This window comes from Schistocerca nitens, chromosome 5, assembly GCF_023898315.1.
Source record: "Schistocerca nitens isolate TAMUIC-IGC-003100 chromosome 5, iqSchNite1.1, whole genome shotgun sequence".
Lineage (NCBI taxonomy): Eukaryota > Metazoa > Arthropoda > Insecta > Orthoptera > Acrididae > Schistocerca > Schistocerca nitens.
In genome coordinates, this window is record NC_064618.1 from 204,434,778 (window position 1) to 204,458,900 (window position 24,123).

Genomic DNA, 24,123 nt, shown 5'->3' on the forward strand with positions numbered 1-24,123 from the left:
GCTTCAGTATTTCGTAGCTGCGCGTTTAGATATTCTCACGCTCTCGATAACATATGACCAAATTAAAGGCTTTATTGGGTGCCTTTTCATTGACATACTTATTTCTTGCCTGGTCCCAGACGTAGCCGAGCGTTCGCTATGTATGTCGGACAATGCGACTAGTGTGAAGTCACAAGTCCGTTGCGGTATTTCCCGTGGGCTTAGGCTGCGAGGCAGTTGGAATCGACAGTGTAAATAGAAACATACAGTAAGCTGGAGCTCGACAGCTACCGCTGGAGGAGGAGCTGGAAGTATGAGAAAGCAGCAAGGCAACTGGGCCGATTGATGGCCATGGTTTCTTGTGAATATGAGGCATCGTTCCAGCTGGAGTAGCGGATGACGTTTGCCTTCATACATCACGGGACGTGAAGTGCTAGCTGAAACCTGGTTTCCATTGTAAGTGGGAGGAATTTTGTAGTAGTAACCTGTGTTTTCTTGGCTCGTAAGCCGTTGATCCTGTACTACCATACTCAAGTAACCAAAGACTTACGTTGTTCAAACACGCCGAGGTCACTGTTAGACCCGGAAATTATAGAGTAGTGCCTTAACTGATATATTAGGAAACCGTTCCCCTGTAACTGACGTTGCTTTTGTTTGTACATTTTTTTTAACATTTGGCCAAAGTGTTAACCTACACTGTGTCTGTGTTTTCTGTAGCTTGCTTGCTTAAACTGTCGGTCTTAATTGGGTGCATTTTATGGTTAGGTTGTGGAGCAAAATCCTTTGTTGGCTCTCATGATGTTCTCCTGTGGTGTCACGTGATAATTCTTGTTCCCTTTTTACTACAAAACTTTTGGTCTCATTGTGACGAAATATTTTATTATTAATATTTGATACTGTCTGTATAGATAAGAACTTCTTATTCTGCATGTTTGCTTGTGCCCCTTTGGTTAAGATGATTATTCCCGTTGGGAAAGGTTTTATGGAGTGTTACTTTCTCCTATAATGTATGAAGGTCATTTGATAAACTGAGCGCTATTTCTTGGTTTGTTCTCTCTTATGCATGCACTCTGATTTATTATGTGGTTCACATTCTTTAATAAAATCGATTTTCTGTTGGATAAGACCTACACAACCTCCGGGCACTTTGTCATTCAGCGACTCACCATCATCAGGAATTATCAAATGAGAGTGATTCGTACGGCTTTTCACTTCATTATTACTGTTACTTCTGTTTTAGTTTAGTCATTTGCAACTCCTTCATTTATTAATCTGATTTAAGAAAAAAGCTATGTTATGACACTTAGATAGCATACTCTACAGCCCAGTGACACATACGTCACCAAGCGAATAACAGTTAAACTAAATTAGAGTCGGCTACAGTGCTCTTTCATCAGCAGTGTGACTCTGATTCGAACATGATATGTAGGTCATACTAAAAATAAAATGTCATATAAGCTGATACCCGTGTTGTCACTCACTCGAAGAGACGTATGCGGCCACCCTCGTCGGAAATGTTCCACACTTGCACCGGGGATCCCACCAGCTGGCAGCCTAGGATGATAACTGCAAAGCAGGCAGCGATCATCACCAGGCCTTGCAGAAAGTCCGTCCAGACGACCGCTTTTAGCCCACCCTGCAATAGACGGTATCAGCTCCCAAACCGGGATCCACCAAGGAACAAGACACTGAAGTGTTACAAGGCATGAGGCAACAGCATTACCTAATACGGTAAACACAAATCCAGTCAATGTACACACACGAAGGTGAGATGGGAAACTCTTGTTGGTGGCTCACAGAGATGCGTAGTCGTCATACTAGTGGTGGCTGTCCATCACGCTGGTAGCACACGGCCCAGATTTTGAGCAAGTTGCTGCATAAAATCCATAGTTATGACTTACGTCGCAGAACGTGCTTTATGATACCATTTCCATTAGTAGTTACGGTACTTTATTCTGTCTCGATTTTAAATTTTTAAAATAATAATATGTTATATTTTGGTAATTCACTGAGACCATTTCCCTTACTGACGGCCATTCTCCTTTTGTATTCGTACACCTAGGAGATTGTTAAACAACTTATACCAGTTATCTGTTTCTTTTATATTGCTAGCGAGAGAAATAAATCGATAGTGAAATGCACTAATTATCAGCATGCTGCATCATTTTCTCCGTACGTCATATACTACACATTGAGATAGCTAACCTCATTTTATATTCCAAATCCCTTCAGTCCGGACAATCAATCTTACACACTTTCCAAGGCCCCACGACCACTCCGTTGTAGTAGATCTGCAGTTCGTATATTCGAAAACTATAATGCATGAACATTTTTAACGCAGACAATACCAACACCAAAATAATTATATAATACTTAAAGCAATCAAAAGGATAAAATTATCACCAAGAATGAAATATAAGAAGAGAAACATGACATAAAAATAGCATTGATACAGTTTCAGTACGATGGATTCAATTTAACGAAGTATATGTAACCTTTTCCTCACCACCATCAGTAATGGAAACAAATTTCAGCGATAGCCCGAACTCCTTCAGCTAAGTAGGCAATTTCTGAACTCTGGTATTCAGTTCTTCATTAGTACATTCACTCATACACCACAATGCGATACAGTATTCTCTATTCAGTCACACACATCTAGTTATTTTGAAATAGCACAACGTCCTACAGTTTCGTCGGACAGACGGTTGCTTCCCAAGTCTGAGCTCGTTCACAGACGCCTCCAAGCCATCTGTCACCACCCACACCCATACAGGGTCACTGTCACTTTCAGCTTCTCGAGTCCAACCATGTGACTTGCCACCCCCGTCTCCCCCCTCCCAATTGTATTTTCCCTTTGTGAACAATAAAAAGAAACCCTGCCGACTGGTGTTGTGTAACTGTTGATAAGAATATTCTGGGACTGAAGATAAAGGGAACACTAGCTCTGGGCTATGCCTTTGCTTGGGTATTCTCAACTATCAATGTTTCATTGGGGAGAACAAATCACTTGGAGGCGCTGATATATTGGCCTAGCTACCTGATGTAACATCTCGTTGAACCACAGAACTATGACGGCGGCAGTATCAACAAACACTCGAGCCCAGATAATGTGCAAGTTTCTTGGGATGCTCTAATAACAGGAGCGACCCACAGAAAATATCCTTTCTAACTCGTTTTCATTTGTCTTTAACGTTATCTTGTGAATTCCGCAGCAACAATAATACCTCTTCCCTTCAAGAACATTAGGTATTACGTTATTTTGAAATTTGGTGATACGTGGATGATTACAGTAAAATACCACGCACATGCTAATCGGGTGTTGTGCAATCTTTCAGTGTTCTTATGTCACCACCGTCTCGACAGTGACAAAAAAGGACTGTATTAGATGAAGAGACCGTGTCAGATGGATGATATCAGGTAGATTATATAACATTAAGAGAGAAATTTAAAAATCACTACAACAAAACACTATACAGAGCCTAATCGTCTATTGCAAACTCATTCTCTATACCTAAGTCATCACTGCCTTTAAAATAGTGAAGGAGGTTCGTATACGTTGGAAAGTCCGGGACATGCGGGACATACCGGACGAAATCAGAGTTCGCCGGCCACGGTGGCCGAGCGGTTCTAGGCGCTTCAGTTTGTAACCGCGCGACTACTACGGTCGCAGGTTCGAATCCAGCCTCGGTCATGGATGTGTGTGATGTCCTTAGGTTAGTTAGGTTTAAGTAGTTCTAAGTTCTAGGGGACTGATGACCTCAGATGTTAAGTCCCATAGTGCTCAGAGCCATTTGAACCATTTGAAATCAGGAAAATTATATAATCTTAGGAGAGAAATTTAGAAACCACTATAACAAAACACTTCAGGCGCTCTAATAGTGTGATTTTCACTCTTTCAGTATTCCTCAGCGACCAATCTCTTGTGAATGATGAAAGACGATCGTATACGGTGAAAAAACTTGATCAGGCTGGACGATTTATGTTCTATGTACTATTGACACATCTATATAGTATTGACACATTAATTTGGAAATCACAACAGCAAAACACAAACTAACAGTGTGTTCTCCATTATTTCGGTTTCCCTAGTAACCCCTAGTAACCCCTGCCTGTAGAATGCTGAACGTGACCAAGACACAACTGATGATACCAGATACACTGCGTAATATTGAGAGAGAGGTACTTATAAATCATGATTGAAACTGTAAACCATCTGCAGGATCAAATGTGGATTCTGGCCATAATTTGTTCGTTACTAAATTCTGATTTTAGTGAATAAATCACAAAAATGGAGGAATAGCTTGGGACGTGGCAAGTACGAGGTGTGGCTAGAAAAAACCGGACTAGTACTGATGAAACAATAAAACGAATGCAATGAGGCTGAAAGTCGCGTGGCCTGTCACGTGACTCTCGCTCCGCCTACTGCTCGAGTTTAATCTGCCTCCTGCACTCAGTCTGCCCGTGGCGTCTGTTTTAAGTAGTTGACGTTTTGTCTGTGCGTCGGAAAATGTTGAGTGTACAGAAAGAACAGCGTGTTAACATCAAATTTTGTTTCAAACTAGGAAAATCTGCAAGTGAAACGTTTGTAATGTTACAACAAGTGTACGGCGATGATTGTTTATCGCGAACACAAGTGTTTGAGTGGTTTAAACGATTTAAAGATGGCCGCGAAGACACCAGTGATGACACTCGCACTGGCAGACCATTGTCAGGAAAAACTGATGCAAACATTGAAAAAATCGGTAAACTTGTTCGACAAGATCGCCGTTTAACAATCAGAGCAGTGTCTGAGTTAACAGGAGTTGACAAGGAAAGTGTTAGGCAGATTCTTCATGAAAGTTTCAACATGAACAAAGTGTGTTCAAAAATGGTTCCAAAGTGTCTCACAATTGAACAGAAGGAACGCCGAAGAATGATTTGTTCTGACATCCTGGAAAACATTGAAAGTGATCCCACCTTCTTACAAAATGTTATTACTTGCGATGAATCGTGGTTTTTTACTTACGATCCCGAAACTAAACGCCAATCGATGCATTGGAAAACTCCTGGTTCTCCACGACAAAAAAAAAGCACGAATGTCAAAATCGAAATTCAAGGCAATGATGATTGTTTTTTTTTTTGACATCAAAGGGATTGTGCACATTGATTGGGTACCAGAGGGACAAACAGTGAATCAGCATTACTACATTAGCGTCCTGGCTACCCTACGTGAGCGAGTACGGAGAAAACGGAACGATTTGTGGAGAAAAAAGTCATGGATCCTTCACCAAGACAATGCCCCAGCTCACAGTGCGTTGACAGTGAAGACGTTTTTGGCAAAACACAACATTCCCATCTTAGATCATCCACCCTACTCACCTGATTTGGCCCCCTGTGACTTTTTTCTTTTCCCTAAAGTCAAGTCAGCTTTGAAAGGAACTAGATTTGAGACTGTTGAAGCAGTAAAAGAAAAAGCGACGGGAGTAATGTATGGACTTACCGAAAATGATCTGAAGCATTGCTATGAACAGTGGAAAATTCGTATGGAGCGGTGTAGAGACCGAGGAGGAGAGTACATTGAAGGAGATAACATGAAATTGTAAATAATTGTAAATAAATGTTTTTTCCAGCATCAGTCCGGTTTTTTTCTAGCCGCACCTCGTAGAGTTTGTTGATGGTTTCAGACGAATCACTGGGAAACGACTGAATTAGTTAAAGGAGTTATAAAATGCAGCATAGCTACAACAAAATGTACCTTATTGCACAGATCATATTCTTTTTTTTTTTTCCTTGGTGGAATATAAATTTGATAGAAATTCTTTACTGAAAATAATTCTTGATGGGTAGTGTGTGAAAATAAAGTGTGGGTGATGAACATTACAGGCAAGAAGAGAGTAGGAACTATTGGACTTTGATCATATGGAATATTGCTGAAGATATTACGAGTAACTCAGTCGAGTAATAAAAGGTGCAGAATCTAACCGGAGAGAATGGAGATTCTGCGCACAATTTGACTAAGGCGACAAGCTGCAAGGACATACGCTGAGGTATCAAGGAACAGCTAATGTGTTAGTGATGCGAAGGCTGGAAATTAAAATTTTACAGGCAGACCAAGGTCATAAGCACGTTCAAACGGATGCAGGCTGAAGTAACCTGAGCTATCAATAAACCGATAATCTGTTCCAGAGCAAAGTGTGGTGAAATTATAGAAGGAGACAAAAGTAATAAGCACGTTCAAATGGATGTAGGTTGACGTAATCTGAGATATTAAGGAATAGATAATCTGTTCCTAACGCGAAGCGTGGAGGGTGAAATTGTAGAGGAAGACAAAAGAAATAAGCACTTTCAAATGGATGTAGGTTGGACGAATTATGTAGACACGAAAAGACTTTCGGAGCATACAATAGCAGCTACATCAAGCAAGCCTTCACACAGAAGACTTCGGTGAGATCGATACAGAGATATTGTTTATTACTTCACTGGGGGCAGCAGACAGTCGCCGAATGCTTTCTCCAGAACACGAGAAAATCTTAAATACGTCTATAACGCAGACGACGAAATTCTAGCTTAATCTGATGCTTCACGATTTCATATTTAGAGACAAATAAGAAATTCTCGAGCGAGTTGCCACATATTTGTGAAAATTGTAAGCACCATTCTTGCACAATTCAGATATGCTGGTGCCTGTAAATAACTTCAGGAATATGAGTCATCCAGTACCATTCTCCACCCGGCTTGTTTTTAAATGATCATTCTTTAATAGGATTTATATCGACGAAATTTTAGGCTACACAATTCCGTTGGTAAACATTTATTTCCTGTGCAATGTAGTAACAAAATAGTTCGAAAATATGGTCGCTTTCAACAAGTAACAGGAAACAATGTATACGAAAAAATATGTATACATTTTTACATGCTGCGCTACACACGCTTTTTTCCGTGTACAGTTCTTACACAGTAATGAGTTGTTAACAGATACTGAGGTGACTGTCGGAAAATAAATGAATGTTCAGTAACAGACAATCTTGTTTTTGTCGGCTTAATGTTCTGCGTGGAAGATTTTTGTTAAAGTGCAGAACTGAAGGCAGTGAAGGAGGAACATTGTTACTGCATGTAAAACATGGTCTGTGATACGCTTTTTTCGTATTATTTGATAATAAAACGATAATCCAAGATATGACAGCTCTAGCTCTAATTTCACTAATGGCAAGTTTCTCAGGGTGTGTGCATGTAAACAGTGGAAGAAGTAAAATTTGGGCTGCCAGTGCTGGTAACCTGTGCAGTGTTCATACCAGGAAAATGCTTTGTAGGGACTATTTGCACACACACGAAGAAGATGTGGGTAACTTCTAATCTGATGAAGAACCTGAATAAGTTCCTGAACCCAAATAATCTTCGAAAGTTGTTGTTAATCAGATAAACGTGAATGATTATTTAAGGAAGCAAACAACGTTAAGCTGTTTCCCTCACAACAGCTAACGGAAAGTTAAGAAGCAGTGTGATGGCAGACAGCCAGCCCCGGTGGTCTCGCGGTTCTAGGCGCGCTGTCAGGAACCGTGAGACTGCTACGGTCGCAGGTTCGAATCCTGCCTCGGACATGGATGTGTGTGATGTCCTTATGTTAGTTAGGTTTAAGTAGTTCTAAGTTCTAAGGGACTGATGACCACAGCAGTTGAGTCCCATAGTGCTCAGAGCCATTTGAACCATTTTTTTGTGATGGCAGATATCTTAATGGTCATCCTTAATATTGTTTACGGGCTGCAGTAAGGTAACAATAAATTTAATCTTGTATTGTGCTATATCACATAATAATTTTTGAGATAGTTACACTTGGTTATTACAGACAATGCTAATGCAAATCTTAGTGTCATAACTTTGGCGACGCAGAACTCTGAGACGTTTTAGCGAAATGTTTCGATAACTCGCCCAGGCAGTAAACAGTGGCTGACCCATAGGTGAACTCAGTTCGGAAGTAAACAAGGAATTATCCGTTGACGCAGTTTTAAGAATACAGTTATGAATATAATTTTGGATTTTAAAAATATTTGTAAACAACGATTTATTTGAATAGAAAAATCACGATCGATGTGGTTGAAACATAAGATTCCACCCAAACCTTAGTGTGAAGTGTGTCAAACCAGCAAACTTGTGCCTTAACATTGTTTACAGCTGTGGTCTTCAGTTAAACCACGGCGTGTCATCGAAGCAGCCTTTTTAAACGACTGATGCAGACTATATTACTTCGAACATTTGCATCGTATATTTTTGGTTAAAAAGCTATAAATGGTTGAACGGGATGAATAGCTGATCTTCCCGTAACCTAATTTTGTGTAATGGCCTACACCTGCACCGCATTTGAAGACTATACGCTTAACATATTTCCAGTGAGGACAAACGATTATTGCCGCCAGCCCATATAAGGTGCGTATTGTAGAGTGACATTATCATCCTTCATAAGCGGTTAACGACGTTTTAGCCTCGGAATTTGAAGGAATATTACTTTAGGTGGGAAAAGAATTTCGTAAATAAGATGTAATGAGCTTTTTTCACAAAAACTGTAGAAAATTCACTCTTCTCATGCTCTCCACGATTTGTTGGCTGTGGGACTGATGACCTCAGAAGTTAAGTCCCATAGTGCTCAGAGCCATTTGTTGTCTTTGGAAAACACTAACTCACGAAAAATTATTTTTCAATGTTAAAATGCTAAATGATGCAGTCTTAAGCCTTTTTGAGCTCTCCGTAAGATAAAACATCGTGATTGGGAACGATCCAAAACAAAATCTCCAGTATTCTCTTAATTCCTTGAATGACGATGAAGACTACGGTTTGTAGCCAAGATAAAACGATCACCGGTGATGACAGGTCAAAGACGAAACAGTATAGTCGGAATAACTATTCATTTACCCGTTCGTACATATTCAAGCATACATACCCAGGTTTCGTTTCGTTGATCAAGAATAGCACATATCATTTACTTAACCATTCTATTACATATTTTAGAAAAAAAGGTCGTCTGTATTAAGATGTGAACATATAAGGGTTACTTCCATCAGCTTAAAAAGACTGTATATCCATTGATATCATAGTTTAAAAGCCTTTTAAAGGCGTTTATATAATGCAGAGTGGGCAGAAATCGTACATACCAGCATGGTGTAGAAAATGCAAACTATGCACACTACGGGCGTTATAAGATGTACGCTGACGCCAGACACTGAAACAGATAGACAGGAAGGATCACAAAGATAATTAGAAATGTTTATAATGGAGGTGGAGTTGTATGGCGTTAATGAATGAACAGAGCTGCAGTATGAAATACACAGTTGTATCACTATATTTTATGAGACAATCGATGTCGGTCTAACATCAGACAATCATCGGGTCCAAAATGCACCTCAGCATCACGGAAACGCATAGTTGCGATGTTTCCGGACCCGATGATGGTCTGATCATAGACCGTAATCGATTGTCTCTAATAATACAATGACATATCTGTGTATTGTTTAATGCAGTTCTTAACACAAAAATAATTACATTATTTATTAAAATTGCGATCGAAGTTTCGCTGAATTTCTTCATAAAGAGACACGAAACGCATGAAAAATTCCTAGGTAGACGAATATTTGGTTAAGCACTAATGTAAATATATGGAATGTCCTATTTCAGGAATTATATTCTCTTTTCGGAGATTAATTCTTCCTTGTCACAGATGTCTGGAATTATTTAGTCTCTGAATATATTTACGTACCTGTGAGTGAATGCAGTCTAAAAATCGCCAGAGAATATATTGCTTACGATAGATGTGGGCTGCCGCAGGAGAAAGTACGTATTATAGATCGGGAATGGAAGTTCACTGAATTTTACCTCACGAAAAATACTTTTGGATCGTTAGGTCTCATTGCAACATTTTATCACGGTAACAGTACTATGCTAGTTTTATCTACTTTAAAGACGGGAGTCATCACAGTGCACTAAAAAACTGTCGTGTGACTAGGGCCTCCCGTCGGGTAGATCGTTCGCCGGCTGCAAGTTTCTCGATTTAACGCCACTTCGGCGACTTGTGTGTCTATGGGGATGAAATGATGATGATTAGGACAACACAACACTCAGTCACTGAGCGGAGAAAATATCCGGCCCAGCCGGGAATCGAACCCGAGCCCTTAGGATTGACATTCTGACACGCTTTTTTTTTTTAAATCTCATTTTGTTCGGTTTTGTTCGTTGCATCTGCTCGGGGCGGACGTCGTAAGACATCCGTTAAGTTCGTTGTTGATCGATTAACTCAGTTTTTTTTTATTACAGAGGGCAGCTAACCCTCTGACCGAACACGCCGAGCTAGCGTGCCGGCTAACGCGCTGACCACTCAGCTACCGGGGCCGGACATCACAGTGCGCTCAACATGGAATTGTAGAAGAATGGGCAGTAGTTGGTGGCAGATAAGTTTGAAATAAACATCATTGTTCATGTTCATGGTAACCTGACGTCATGCTGTAAAAGATCAGAAGCTTCGCAGAACCACTTCCAACGTGATTGCTATATTGCTGGTTACAGGCCTCACTGGACCGTAGGCACACTCGACACGTCAGGATTGTGACTCGTTCGACCACTTTAGCGTACACTGTATTTTATAGTGTAAAGCCAGAACATTATGACCACTACCTAATAGCCAGTACGTCCTCCTCCGGCACGGATAACAGCGGCGACGCATTGTGGCATGGGAGCAATGGGGCCTTGGTAAGCCGGTGTAGGGAGTTGCCACCACATCTCCTCACACACTCCACCGTCCCGTAAATTCCGGGGGGGGGGGGGGGGGGGGGGGCGAATGGGGCGATGAGCTCTGATGCAACGTTCAATCACATGCCAGATATGTTCGATCGGATTCAGATCTGGCAAGTTGGGAAGTTGGGTGGCCATTACATTAATTATATTTCGCGTATGTGTTCCTCGAACCACTCCAGCACGCTCCTGCCCCTGTGACGTACCGTATTACCTTGTTGAAAAATGCCACTATCGTCGGGAAACATGCTCGTCATGAAGAAGTGTTCGTGGTTTGCAACCTGTGTACGATACTCCCTGGCAATCATGGTGCCTTGAACGAGCTTCACTGGAGCCGTAGATGTCCGTGTGAATGTTCTCCAGAGGATAATGGACCCGCCGCCATTTTGTCTCCGTCCCGCAGTACTGGTTTCAAGAAGCTGTTCCCTTGGGAGACGAAGGATTTGATCCCTCCCACCAGCAAGATGCAGAAGATATCGGGTTTCATCAGACCATGCTTGACTCTGCCACTGCGTTAACTTTCAGTATCGATGGTCACGTGCCAGTTTCAGTCGTGGTCTTAACGTTGGTACATGCATTGATCGTCGGGTGCGGAGGCCCATTGTAGGGAGTGTTCTGAGCACAATCACACTTGTACTCTGACACACTTGTACTCTGTACTCTTGTACTCTGCCCAGGACTAAAGTGTGATGTTAGTTCCACCACAGTTCGCTGCTTGTCCTGTTTTACGAGCCTGCCCAGCTTACGACGTCCCACATCTGTAATGAGGGTGACCCCCCCCCCCCCCCCCCCTACCTGACGACGTCTGAACGTGGCTTGACCTCGATTTCGCCGTGTTGAAGACACTCATCACAGAACTCGTCGAACACCCGACAAGTCGAGCAGTTTCCGAAATGCTCGTACCGAGCCTCCGGGCCATCAAAATCTGCCCTGGGTCAAACTCAGAAAGATCGTGGGCCTTCCGCATTCTACACGTGGACAGCACGCCTGATGTTATAAAATGCAACGTAAGTGTGTCATTGCTCGTCAGTTGATGTTGCTATCGTCTGGACGGGTTTATATCGATAGGAGGTCGGTGGTCATATTTTTCTAGCTGTTCAGTGTATGTTACCCGATTCCAAAAGTCCACTGCGAACAGTTCCCTCCACAATGTTCGCTTGGAAAATGGTTGAGAAAATGGAGGTTATAGTACATTTCTTGAAACATTGTAATCGAGAAAAGAAGAGAGTAATTCTGAAGTTTGTTGACAAAATAGTATTTCGTAAATAGCAGATAACAGCTTCAGTATTCTTTACTTAGACGTTGTCGTTTTCATGAACAAATATATTTTTATTATTATTCACAAGAAGATGCTCTTCAGTAGATAGGTGGGACTCGAAATTAGAAAAAATCATTAACAGTTTTTTTTCACCAGCATTCTAGCACTTTTCGGATATAATACTCAAATCAGCGGAGGCATAAAGATTATAGGACACCAAGCATGAAAGAGCAATAAATAGGCCTGTTTTCAGGAAAGAGACAGACAGAGGATGAGAAATTTTTTGAAGGAAATTTCCACCAGTCGATTCTTACTTGTTCACGTACTTTACCCAGTCATGATTTCGACTTTATAGTCACTCTGAAGCTCATGTTTAAATTTAAAAAAAATTCTGACCTGTCTGCGACATGTCATCGTCGAAATAACGTATTTCTGGTACTCGTAGCCCGTAATACAAAAACTGGTCTATAAGACTATAAACATGTGTTTTCAACGATGACCTGTCACAGTTTAACGTATTTCAACATGGAGTTTGGAATGACTATATAGCCGAAATAATGACTGTGTAAAGTAAATGAACAATTGAATGTATTTTACCCAGTCATGATTTCGACTTAATAGTCACTCTGAAGCTCATGTTTAAATTTAAAAAAATTTCTGACCTGTCTGTGACATGTCATCGTCGAAATAACGTATTTCTGGTACTCGTAGCCCGTAATACAAAAACTGGTCTATAAGACTATAAACATGTATTTTCAACGATGACCTACCATAGTTTAACGTATTTCAACATGGAGTTTGGAATGACTATATAGCCGAAATAATGACTGTGTAAAGTAAATGAACAATTGACGGGCAAATGGCAGAAATTTCTATCAAGAAATTCTCTGTGACTGTGGTCCTCACAAAGGAAAGAAGAAGAATTTGGGTTTTCAAGCGTACGACACATTTCCGTCACGCAGTTAACATAATACGTTCATTTCGAACCATGATACGGATTATTTTTATAATTTTATTAGCCGTATGATGACATAGAATTGTAGACAACTATTTACGACGAATATGAGCAGTCCTATACGGCTACACACAATCTCACGTTCGTAATTGCTTCATAGCTCTAAGCCCAGGGTCGGAAGCCAGTCAGAACCTTCTGCAGAAAAATTTTGAAGGTCTTACAGTGTCCCTTTGAATACTCTGAGGGAAGATTCAGATGTTATGTGGATTTACAGTTTACTGTTGTTTACCGCAGTCACATTCAGGAAAGGACTTCCGTCCCCATTGGTGCAGCAGGGCTCTGCATCTACCCTGGTCAATTCTGATTCGATTCATTATGCATCACTGTCGTCAGGGGCACATAAAACCTGCTGGTCTCTGCCAGGGAATTTTGGTTTATTGACCACATTTCATGGAAGATTGCTCCTCCCATGTTGAAGTTACTGTCCTGACGGCTCACAGCAGAGCCACGATGGCTTTCTAGAATTCAGTCGCTGAGGCCCTAATAGTGCAGTTCCTAAGTGAATTGGTAATTCTGTTTCTTTTATTCTTGACCACACCTTCATCAATAACTAAGATCTTCTTGTGGCTGCTAATGAAATATTGCTAAGTACCGGCAGACAAGGCGTGTTTGTGGGATAAAGACACCCTGTGATTGGGCGTAGTGCTTCATTGAGCTGTGTAACAATTATTTTGCTGTGAGCGCTGTTTAGCCACGTTTAATAGCGGTATTCTGCGACTGAGCGTCAAAGAGTTAGACCGGATGATCTGAGGACTGTTGCAGTGATACCCAGACGGTTCCTGTTATCTTCCTGAGTATCCGTTTCCTACTTTTCGTTTATATAAGAAATCCTCTTCATAGTTGGAATTTTACCCATAAATGTATTAAATGTATGTGGCATTTTTCACGTTGGCTGTATTTATTTAGGCCTCTTCTTCGTTTCACATTTAGTTTCGTCTTTTTAAATCTTTACCGAGTGTTTAGCTGTACAAAAGGAAACTTTATCACGAATATGAAACTGCAGCACAATATTGCAAAAGCAACATAACGGAAAGAACAAGTTGCCACACGCGTGGAGACAGCAGCGTCCCAGCACGATATGCTACCGTTTATGTTGGTCAATAAGCTGTACTGTTTTCGATGGTTTGACAGATGTTCTGTGTACTTAAGGAAAGAAAATTGTGTAATGATGAAAAGTTGAGTAAAGAATAAAGCTGTGGACAGATTAACTATTTCAGAGATTTATGCACAAACATTTATTCTTATACCTAAATTGTTAATAAAAACTAAAAACAGAATAGTAAAGTCAGATGAAGTCACTGGCATTGAATTTCCAGTGTCAGTTTTCGTCTACCATATATTCATGAGCAAAGCAGCGGTTAGCCAATATAGCATGCCTCTCTAGTTATGTATAAAGTGATGATGTAACATCTGTGTTAGTTACATTCACAGCGTTTCAGCATCTTCAAAGCTGTCCTGAATGAGGAGTCTCTTAGCATAGCTACTCCAGGCAACTACAGGGTGTTTCAAAACTGACCGGTATATTTGAAACGGCAATAAAAACTAAACCAGCGATAGAAATACACCGTTTGTTGCAATATGCTTGGGACAACAGAACATTTTCAGGCGGACAAACTTTCGAAATTACAGTAGTTACAATTTTCAACAACAGATGGCGCTGCAATTGATGTGAAAGATATAGAAGACAACGCAGTCTGTGGGTGCGCCATTCTGTACGTCGTCTTTCTGCTGTAAGCGTGTGCTGTTCACAACGTGCAAGTGTGCTGTAGACAACATGGTTTATTCCTTAGAACAGAGGATTTTTCTGGTGTTGGGATTCCACCGCCTAGAACACAGTGTTGTTGCAACAAGACGAAGTTTTCAACGGAGGTTTAATGTAACCAAAGGACCGAAAAGCGATACAATAAAGGATCTGTTTGCAAAATTTCAACGGACTGGGAACGTGACGGATGAACGTGCTGGAAAGGTAGGGCGACAGTGTACGGCAACCACAGAGGGCAACGCGCAGCTAGTGCAGCAGGTGATCCAACAGCGGCCTCGGGTTTCCGTTCGCCGTGTTGCAGCTGCGGTCCAAATGACGCCAACGTCCACGTATCGTCTCATGCGCCAGAGTTTACACCTCTATCCATACAAAATTCAAACGCGGCAACCCCTCAGCGCCGCTACCATTGCTGCACGAGAGACATTCGCTAACGATATAGTGCACAGGATTGATGACGGCGATATGCATGTGGGCAGCATTTGGTTTACTGACGAAGATTATTTTTACCTGGACGGCTTCGTCAATAAACAGAACTGGCGCATATGGGGAACCGAAAAGCCCCATGTTGCAGTCCCATCGTCCCTGCATCCTCAAAAAGTACTGGTCTGGGCCGCCATTTCTTCCAAAGGAATCATTGGCCCATTTTTCAGATCCGAAACGATTACTGCATCATGCTATCTGGACATTCTTCGTGAATTTGTTTCGGTACAAACTGCCTTAGACGACACTGCGAACACCTCGTGGTTCATGCAAGATGGTGCCCGGCCACATCGACGGCCGACGTCTTTAATTTCCTGAATGAATATTTCGATGATCGTGCGATTGCTTTGGGCTATCCGAAACATACAGGAGGCGGCGTGGATTGGCCTCCTTATTCGCCAGACATGAACCCCTGTGACTTCTTTCTGTGGGGACACTTGAAAGACCAGGTGTACCGCCAGAATCCAGAAACAATTGAACAGCTGAAGCAGTACATCTCATCTGCATGTGAAGCCATTCCGCCAGACACGTTGTCAAAGGTTTCGGGTAATTTCATTCAGAGACTACGCCATATTATTGCTACGCATGGTGGATATGTGGAAAATATCGTACTATAGAGTTTCCCAGACCGCAGCGCCATCTGTTGTTGAAAATTGTAACTACTGTAATTTCGAAAGTTTGTCTGCCTGAAAATGTACTGTTGTCCCAAGCATATTGCAACAAACGGTGTATTTCTATCGCTGCTCGTTTAGTTTTTATTGCCGTTTCAAATATACCGGTCATTTTTGAAACACCCTGTACTTAGGAGGAACGCAAAAAAAAGGAACTGTAGTGTAAGCAAGCACATTAAGTTCAATAAATTCTTTTTATTCGGATAAAAAGTCGATAGTAGCTTGAAAGAAGAAATTCCTTTGTAACGAAAAAGAGGTTAAATAAATAGAACTGAAGTGAAGAGATGCCGAACTTACGTGCCAAAAATCTATTAATCTTCAGTAACATTTATGGATATTGCCTGAAACAGTTCAGTGTCGTAGCAGCGTAGCTAACCTTGGTTGAAGGCGAGAGCCGGCACGTAGACGAAGAGCGGAATGGTGAGCACCTGCTGCAGGGTGAACAGGAAGGACGCGAGCAGACGCGTCTCTCTGTTGAAGCGCCGCTCCAGGTACTGCAACAAAGTAATAAACACCTCCGTCTATCCGGCGGCTGGGATACAATCGAGCAGCATCACTGGCACTGGTTTTCCAGTGCCAGTTTTCTTCTACCCGCTGTTCATGAGAAGACAACTAGTATCTTAAATCAGAATGCTTACTCTTCTATGCTTAAAGTTAGGGTATTACATGTGCACAGGATAATTTTGTTGCATAGCAACAAATAGCAAGGAAACAGTGCCTGATAGGATAATGAGCAAAACTGGTCATATGGCGTTATGGCCAGAAATGCATGGCGTCTATGTAAAAGAGTACTTATTAATTCATCATGTCTTTACGGTACAATACAAGTTGCGACGAGACCACGTTAGATGAAGTGTTCAATGTGACCCCCACGGGCCTCTGAGAGTATGCGAATACGACGCAACGGTGACTGGAGCACGTATATGCTCATAGCTATCAGCTGACAACCGAATGCGGTCATTAGCATTATGCGCGTGTAGTCCCAGTGCCTGCACGTCCGTGATGTCCCCAACATGCACAACTTTTCCTAGGTCCTCCCGTAGGTTGAGGTCCGACAACTGAGTGGGCCATATGACTGGACCACCTCACCCGATTCACCGGCTGGGCTACTGTACGGAAATGCGGAAGTGAGCTGGAGCACCGTCATGTACTAGCTGTGTCACCCATCTTAACATCAAGGCATTTCTTCCAGCAGGGGAGGTAGTGTCACCCACTGAAGTGCAGATATGCCTCACCTGTCGGGCATTGTGGAAGGATGACTGAACACAAAAAGCAGTAGTCGATAACCTCACACGTTGAAACTGAACCGGTGCTGATGGTTTCCATTCATCCTGCTGTGGGGACTCACGGTGACCAAGACGTGAGTGCTGCTGTATTCAGACACTGTAGTGAACTGTGAATTCTTCTCTCTCTGCTGTCGGACATGAAATGACAAGCAGATGACTGATGTGATTGCCCCACATCAGGAGCAAACAATTAATTGACATCAGTAATTATATGACAACAGAAAGGTTACAAAACTAAAGTATTCATGTATGAACGTAAAAGGTTGCTTATATGATCAAACCATGAAAGAAAAGTCTTTATTTTCGTGTGTTTACACAAAACAAAACAAAATTATAAATCTCAGGGTCGATTTGACTGAGCGTAGACACGACTCAGTTATTAAGGGGAAGAAGGAGGGAAAGAATCGTTCCACCATTCTTCGTTATCATTCGTCGTGTAATGCTGTCGGAGGCAGGTGCTGCGTCGGTACGGCGCGGTCGCCTCAGATCCGTGCTGCGAATGTCGGCTGCCCTCATCAGCAATCGCGGCGTTGCGGCGGGTCCCAGGTACGATCTCTGCGTTGTCTGCCAGTTGTCGGCTGCGTGGCCGAAGCTGTGCTACCACGGTGTCGGAAGGCGGATGTTCTCCATGGGTAGAGGAGTGCCCATGTTCTCGCGCTTCCGCGGTGTCTCCACGACTCCCCTTCCTCGCTTCTCATCCATCTCTCAGCTCAACTCTTCTTCGAAATACATTTACTTTCGATGTTGTCTTTGGCGGACGAAATTTTTATTGCAGCCCCACGCCTCTCCGTGCGGGGAGGAAATTTCTTGACTGGCGTGAGCTGGCGTATGCCTCGTGAAATGGTATCTTTCCCACGATTTCACATTCTTAACATGTTTACCTACATTTCGAGGCTGTTGGGAGAGCAGCTACACAGCACTACTTTATAACCGCTCTCTCTGATTTAGCCCTGGACTGACTCATGTTTGGCCTCCGCCTCAAAATCTGGAGGCGTCCGTGATTTATATGGAACGTCCTCACTGTCGAGGAAAACATCTACTTAAGAATGCTGGCTTCTTCCACACCCTTTCGTGCGCCAATTGCCCGCGATTTTTGCATGCTCCTCCCTGTGCCCGTGGTGTGCTGGAATTGTCGGCACATCCCCGCTTTCTAAGGCAGGTATAATGACTGCCGCACGGCCAGAAGAAACTCAGATACTTTCGCGCGTATATTCTTGGCGTTCCGTGCTAATGGGTGCAGATGTCAATCACTTCTCGGCACGCTTCTCGTTGTCAGACAGGCCCTTTGCATTGTGTCTCTCCTTGAGTGAGGCAAGGAGGTCAGCCCAGCTTCCCGCTGTGTGCTTCTTGCAGAATGACTGCAGTCTCCCTCTTCTTGGGGCTCGCCCCAAGGAGTCCGGCCCTTTTCTCCTCCATGGCCGCTCGCGGCGACTTGGCGAAAGTGGCTGTGGTCCTATGTATTACAACACGAAGTCCACAAACATAACAGGCCAGCCAGTGGGTTATAACCAAAGTGTGGGTCTGCTGGTTACGCGTCTTTGAGAATCAAGCACAAACAGTCCCAAATGACAACAGCAACAGCAGCTTGTTTTCGGGGCAACTCTAGTAGATGGCGCTGCGATCAGCGGTGTTTTTCCTTTGCCAACAGATGGCGTCAAGATCACAAGTAAGAGGCCCAGCACTAACAGCACTACTTGCGTCTGCGATGTCACGTTCCCACAAGTAGGCCATCTCGTATTCCTCCACCTACAAAGTATTTAGCCTGCCATATGGCCACAGCAAGGAAATTCGGCCGAAATCTTCAATCAACTGTCTCTGTCAAGGGACCTACCCTTCCGCTTGGAAACATGCGAACTAGCAGCCATTCTGAACACAAAGATCCTTAGCTGGTACAAACTACTGGGCCATCAGCTTCTTCCCGCCCCTCTAGAAGATTTTCGAGAGACTATACGTGAAGTGACTGTTGCTGCGCATCCTCCAAGAACAACCGAGCAGGTTGTCCTGAGGTGTGGCCGCCCCACCGCTCGTCAGCAGTTGAGGATATGAGAGCTCTCCATTAGGCCTCTGGAAACGAGGAGTACTTTGGGGCAGTTGTGAACGTTTCTAGGGCCTTTGACTCATACATAAACTCTTCGTGCACAGGATCCCGACGTCACATGGAGTCGTCCTGCGGCAATACTTTTCATGTGATGGCGGACCAAGGGATGTCGACCGAAAGACAGAAATAATACGTCGTAGGTTAAGCACCGTTTGTTTATTAACTGTTTCGCTTTAATCATCTTTCTATATTAGTGTTACTTCGTCTAATGAACCGCATTCAGCTGGATCGTGTTAATCTTTCATTTCGCTCCCAGCGTCGCTATGCCTACATTTTAGAATTTTTATGATTGTTTCTATACTGATAGGCCTACATTTTAGGTACATCACTTGAGCCCATGATGTATCCTAAATCTATGATGACTCACTTGATATAGTTTACTTTACCCTTACTTTTTATCATGGCTTTCACTGTATAATCCCCTCTTCGTTCATTTGGCCTATCTACCATCGCCTTGTTGCCTATTACAGCACTTATTATTACAAGTCTGTGATGGTGTGGCTTATTTTTCTCCCATTCGTTTAGTTGTTTCGCCTCATTTTTCCATTTCATTATTGCTTTGTATAATGTACGGCACCCAGACTGACCATTTATTTTTCTTATATTGTTGTTTACATTTCTACACTCATATTAGAGATTTGTGATGGTTGTGTATATTTTACTTATTTTTCGCCACTCGAGGCCATAATGTATCACACATCTGACTCTTTACTTAGTATGGTCTGTGTTGACATTAATTTTTATCTCTGTTGTTATTGTTTTTGTCCCTTTTTCTTTCATTTTACCCATGTACCGGTACCATTGCCTTGTGGCCTGAAAATGCCGCATATTGTCTCATCGTTGTTAGTTATTTAGCCTATCGGCATATCAAAGCCCGTTCATATTCTATTATGTACTTAAATGAAGTATTCTAAGCGATCTGGGCTGTCAGTCCTGATTTTCTATACCTTCACTTATACCTTACTTGTACACGTCAGCGCTAACGCCGCAGTGCGCCTCCAGACCTCCAGCGTCGACCTCCACACAGTCTATTTTGGCGTTGATACCGTGCAGCTACCCGGCTCGGGAAGTGTGAATACAGCTCTCGGTTTCTGTTTCCTTCATACCACTGACCAGGACGTTATATTTTTATGTCAGATTAGATGTCAGGTCCTCGCCTTTTTTTCTAGTTCCGTAAACCTGCAATTTTTGGAGCTCTTGCACTGACTGGCCCGACTGCACGTTATGTCTTACCAACTACAATAAGTAACTCGCCTTGTTCCGATATACTGCTTATTTGGCTTTTTCAGGTATGTTGCATTCTCCTCTCCTTTGTATGTTACAGTCTCATACATCTCCAAGTCGGGCCTTAAAAGTCCCGAAACCGGTCGTGATTTGAATAAATGATTATACTGAAGCGGAGCTTCCTAAATAAATTATCTTGGTGTGGGGTCCGCCGCTGACTCACAAGTTGCTGCCCTGCAGAGGATACAAAATCTGGCGCCTGAACTAGCGCTGCACCTTCCCAGGCTGTATTGTACCCGCCAACACCATGAGGATATGGGCAATGCGCTGTTGCAGGATCGATTTCTCCAGTCGGCCTATGTGTTTTATGAAAAGGCGGGACACTCCCACAGCTTGCTAGTTAGTGGTTTGGCCAACAACAACAACAACAACAACGGCCGAGAACCCGTTGGCCGGACCTGTCGCGGGAGTAATAATCCTCGCATTGGCATGGGAAAATTACACCTCACGAAACCAGAGGCCAATTCACTAAGAAAGGGCACAGCACCAAAACCCGTTAGAAAAAACAAGAACAGCGCTGAGGCTTTTACCCAGAAACAGGCCGAGTTACGTTTCTTCATCCATAAACGCGAGGAAGACGAGAGCGAGGTAGTTGAAATCAACGCACCACCCTGGACGTGCTCTACTTCCAAGCCTTCTACGAACTGCCAGCAACATGCTACGAGCTGCACCCACCGACCTCGGCCTCCCAGGACTCTGGCGCCAGGGCTTGGCATCTACCGGTCCCCAGACTTTTAGTGAGGGTCATTTTTGGACAGTCGTTCTGTTATTCAGGTAAAATTTACAGTCATAGTAATCCATTAGGAACCCTCCTTCGGTCAACGGGCAGCGCGAAGAAGTGGACAGAAATTCGAGGCGCAGTCTTACCCTTGGGGTGGGAAACTGCCACTGAAAGCAGGGAGAATCAGCAGTGATTAATGGCTTGAGGAAGCAGAAGGCAATGGTAACCACTGCGGCAAAGACACAAAATGTATATGCCTATATGATATGCAGCATGTAATGTTGGAAAAGGGTCATTACGCTTCTCTCCATTAGCAAAAAGAGTACGGAATAGTTCCCCAATCTGATCTGCGGGAGGGGACTCCTAATGGAGAGCTGACCATAACTAAAAGATAAAATAATCAATGAACGTATAATATTCTACGAGTTGAAGCCTGGCATGTCAAAAATTTGAGCGTAGTAGAAAAAGTAAATATCTGAAAAAAGGAATGAGAAAGCTCAATCTAGATATACTGCGAGTTAGTGAATTGAAATGGAAAGAGAATGAGGATTTCGGGTCAGACGAACATAGGGTAATATCAATAATAGCAGAAAATTATATGATGGGAAAAGGATTTTTTATGACTAGGAAAGCAGGGTAGAAAGTTACTGTGAACAGTTCATTGATATTCTCAACAGATTCGATAGCACATCAATGCTGACAACTATAGCTGAGGTTCACATGCCTACATCACAAGCTGAAGAAGAACGTATACAGGACGTATGCAAGGATAATGAACGAGCAGCTCGATCTCTAAATGGAAATGAAAATATGAAACACATGCTGTTTGGAATGCTGTTATAGTGCAAGGAAGAGAAGAAACGATTGCAGAGGAAAATGGGATTGGTTGTAGGAGGAGGAAGAGGAGGAGATTAGTGTTTAACTTACCCGTCAACATCGTTGGCAGTAGGAATGATAGAAAAAGACAAGCAGAGTTCTGCAGTAATTTTCAGGTGGTAATGGCGAAGACGCTCTTCCAGAATAAGAAGAGCAGGTGGTATACTCGGGAAAGACCCAGAGACTCGAAAAGATTTCTGCGGCATTACGTCGTGGTCAGACAGAGATATCGAAATCAGGTATTAGATTGTACGGCGTAAGGAGGAGCAGATTTAGATTCTGATCATACTTAAGTAATGATGGAAAGTAGACTGTAGTTTAACAGAACCGTCCGGAAGAATCAGTATGGGATGAAGTGGAACACTGAACTACCGAGCAAAAGTGAGACGCGCTTGAACCTGGCCAAGGATGTCATATTGCGATAAGGAATGCCAGAGTAGGCAGTTAAGGTTAAAGACGAGTGGATGTCTCTAAAACAGGCATTCACAGATGTTGGACAGACAAACACAGGCACAGTGAGAGATATCGTCGAGGCCAAGATTTTAGTTGCTAAATCTCTTTTGGAGATACAATGCTCAGCTATGGCTGACAAATGGCTCTGAGCACTATGGGACTCAACTGCTGAGGTCATTAGTCCCCTAGAACGTAGAACTAGTTAAACCTAACTAACCTAAGGACATCACACACATCCATGCCCGAGGCAGGATTCGAACCTGCGACCGTAGCGGTCTCGCGGTTCCAGACTGCAGCGCCAGAACCGCGCGGTATGGCTGACATACTGGGCTGCCAAAGGCGAGTGCGGCGATAATGCTCAACGTACCTTTCCCGTACTGTGCGCCTTGTCTGTAGGCTTTGCAACACTGGCAGAGTGTTCTGTAGATTGCAGCACTCCGCAGTCCCAGATCGCCATTTGCCGAACTGAGAAGAGCACAAGTCTTTGTCGGTGGGTGGAAGATTACTTTGACACAATGTTTCCCTAAGTTTCTACCTAATTTTGACGATATATTACGTACGTACTGGACTTGAAGTGCAATCGCTCCTTCTCCTCTTAATCTTGTGGCTGGTCACGTTTCTTCTTACTTAAAATTATGATGATCTGATGTTGAGCACAGATTTTAGGTGTTCCAGCTCTTTGCTAGGCTGCGTCCATTAGACGCAACATGCGCTCAGTGGACCAATGTCCGAAGGACGCACATGGTTTGTGATATGTGGTGGCAACTAGACGTCTGAAAATTCAGGTCTGTAAGTGTGGACATACTGTGAACACAATGCCCCAATGATCAGAACGTCGGAAATATTTCGTCGGAATTAGGTAAAATCTTAAGGAAGCCTGATGTCGAAGTGCTACTCCCCCAGTTACAAAGACTTGTGTTCTTCTCAGTTCGGCAAAGGACGATCCGGGATTGCGGAGGGCTGCAATCTAAAGAATACCTTGCGAATGTAGCGTAGCGTACATTGGCCAGAGAACACGCACAGTACATGAAAGATGCGTTGAACACGATCGCCCCACTCAGCTTTCGCAGCTCAACAAGTGAGCCACAGTCGAGCACTGCATCTCCACAGGACATTTCTTAGATTATTTTGGCTGCACTCCCGAACTTCATGGAATACTCTGTAAGGTAGTAAAATTTCAGGAACCACATTAGTAACGGTTCTGTCACACTCCCTGGGTGTACTCCGGAAATTCTTTGTATCTGTCGATTTTGTTCAATTAAGAGCGATGTGTTGAATTCTGTCTGCAAAATCAGCCGGGTACTCGATACGCTCGTTATTTTTTTTTCACTAAACGGCAGTGCGATACGGTGTCAAAATGCCTTCCTGAAGTCAAAGAACAATGCATCAACTTGAGCGGCGTTATCTGCAGCGCTATGAATCTCATGGAGGGAAAGAGCGAGCTGAGCTTCGCAGGTTCTCTGTTGCTGAATCCATGTTGATTTTTAT

At 43.0% G+C, this 24,123-nt stretch overlaps 1 protein-coding gene across 2 annotated transcripts in view; it reads right to left on the reverse strand.

Annotated features, from left to right (window-relative positions):
* The window catches only part of LOC126260855 (sodium-coupled monocarboxylate transporter 2-like), a 110,825-nt gene that overhangs the window by 56,742 nt on the left and 29,960 nt on the right, over window positions 1-24,123 (reverse strand). For both annotated transcript variants that reach the window (XM_049958267.1, XM_049958266.1), the window contains exons 3-5: window positions 16,294-16,411; window positions 9,102-9,169; window positions 1,461-1,615 (exon numbers count right to left, since the gene is read on the reverse strand). In XM_049958267.1, coding sequence (XP_049814224.1) covers window positions 1,461-1,615; window positions 9,102-9,169; window positions 16,294-16,411 — 341 coding nt within the window. The remainder of the gene's footprint in view (window positions 1-1,460; window positions 1,616-9,101; window positions 9,170-16,293; window positions 16,412-24,123) is intronic.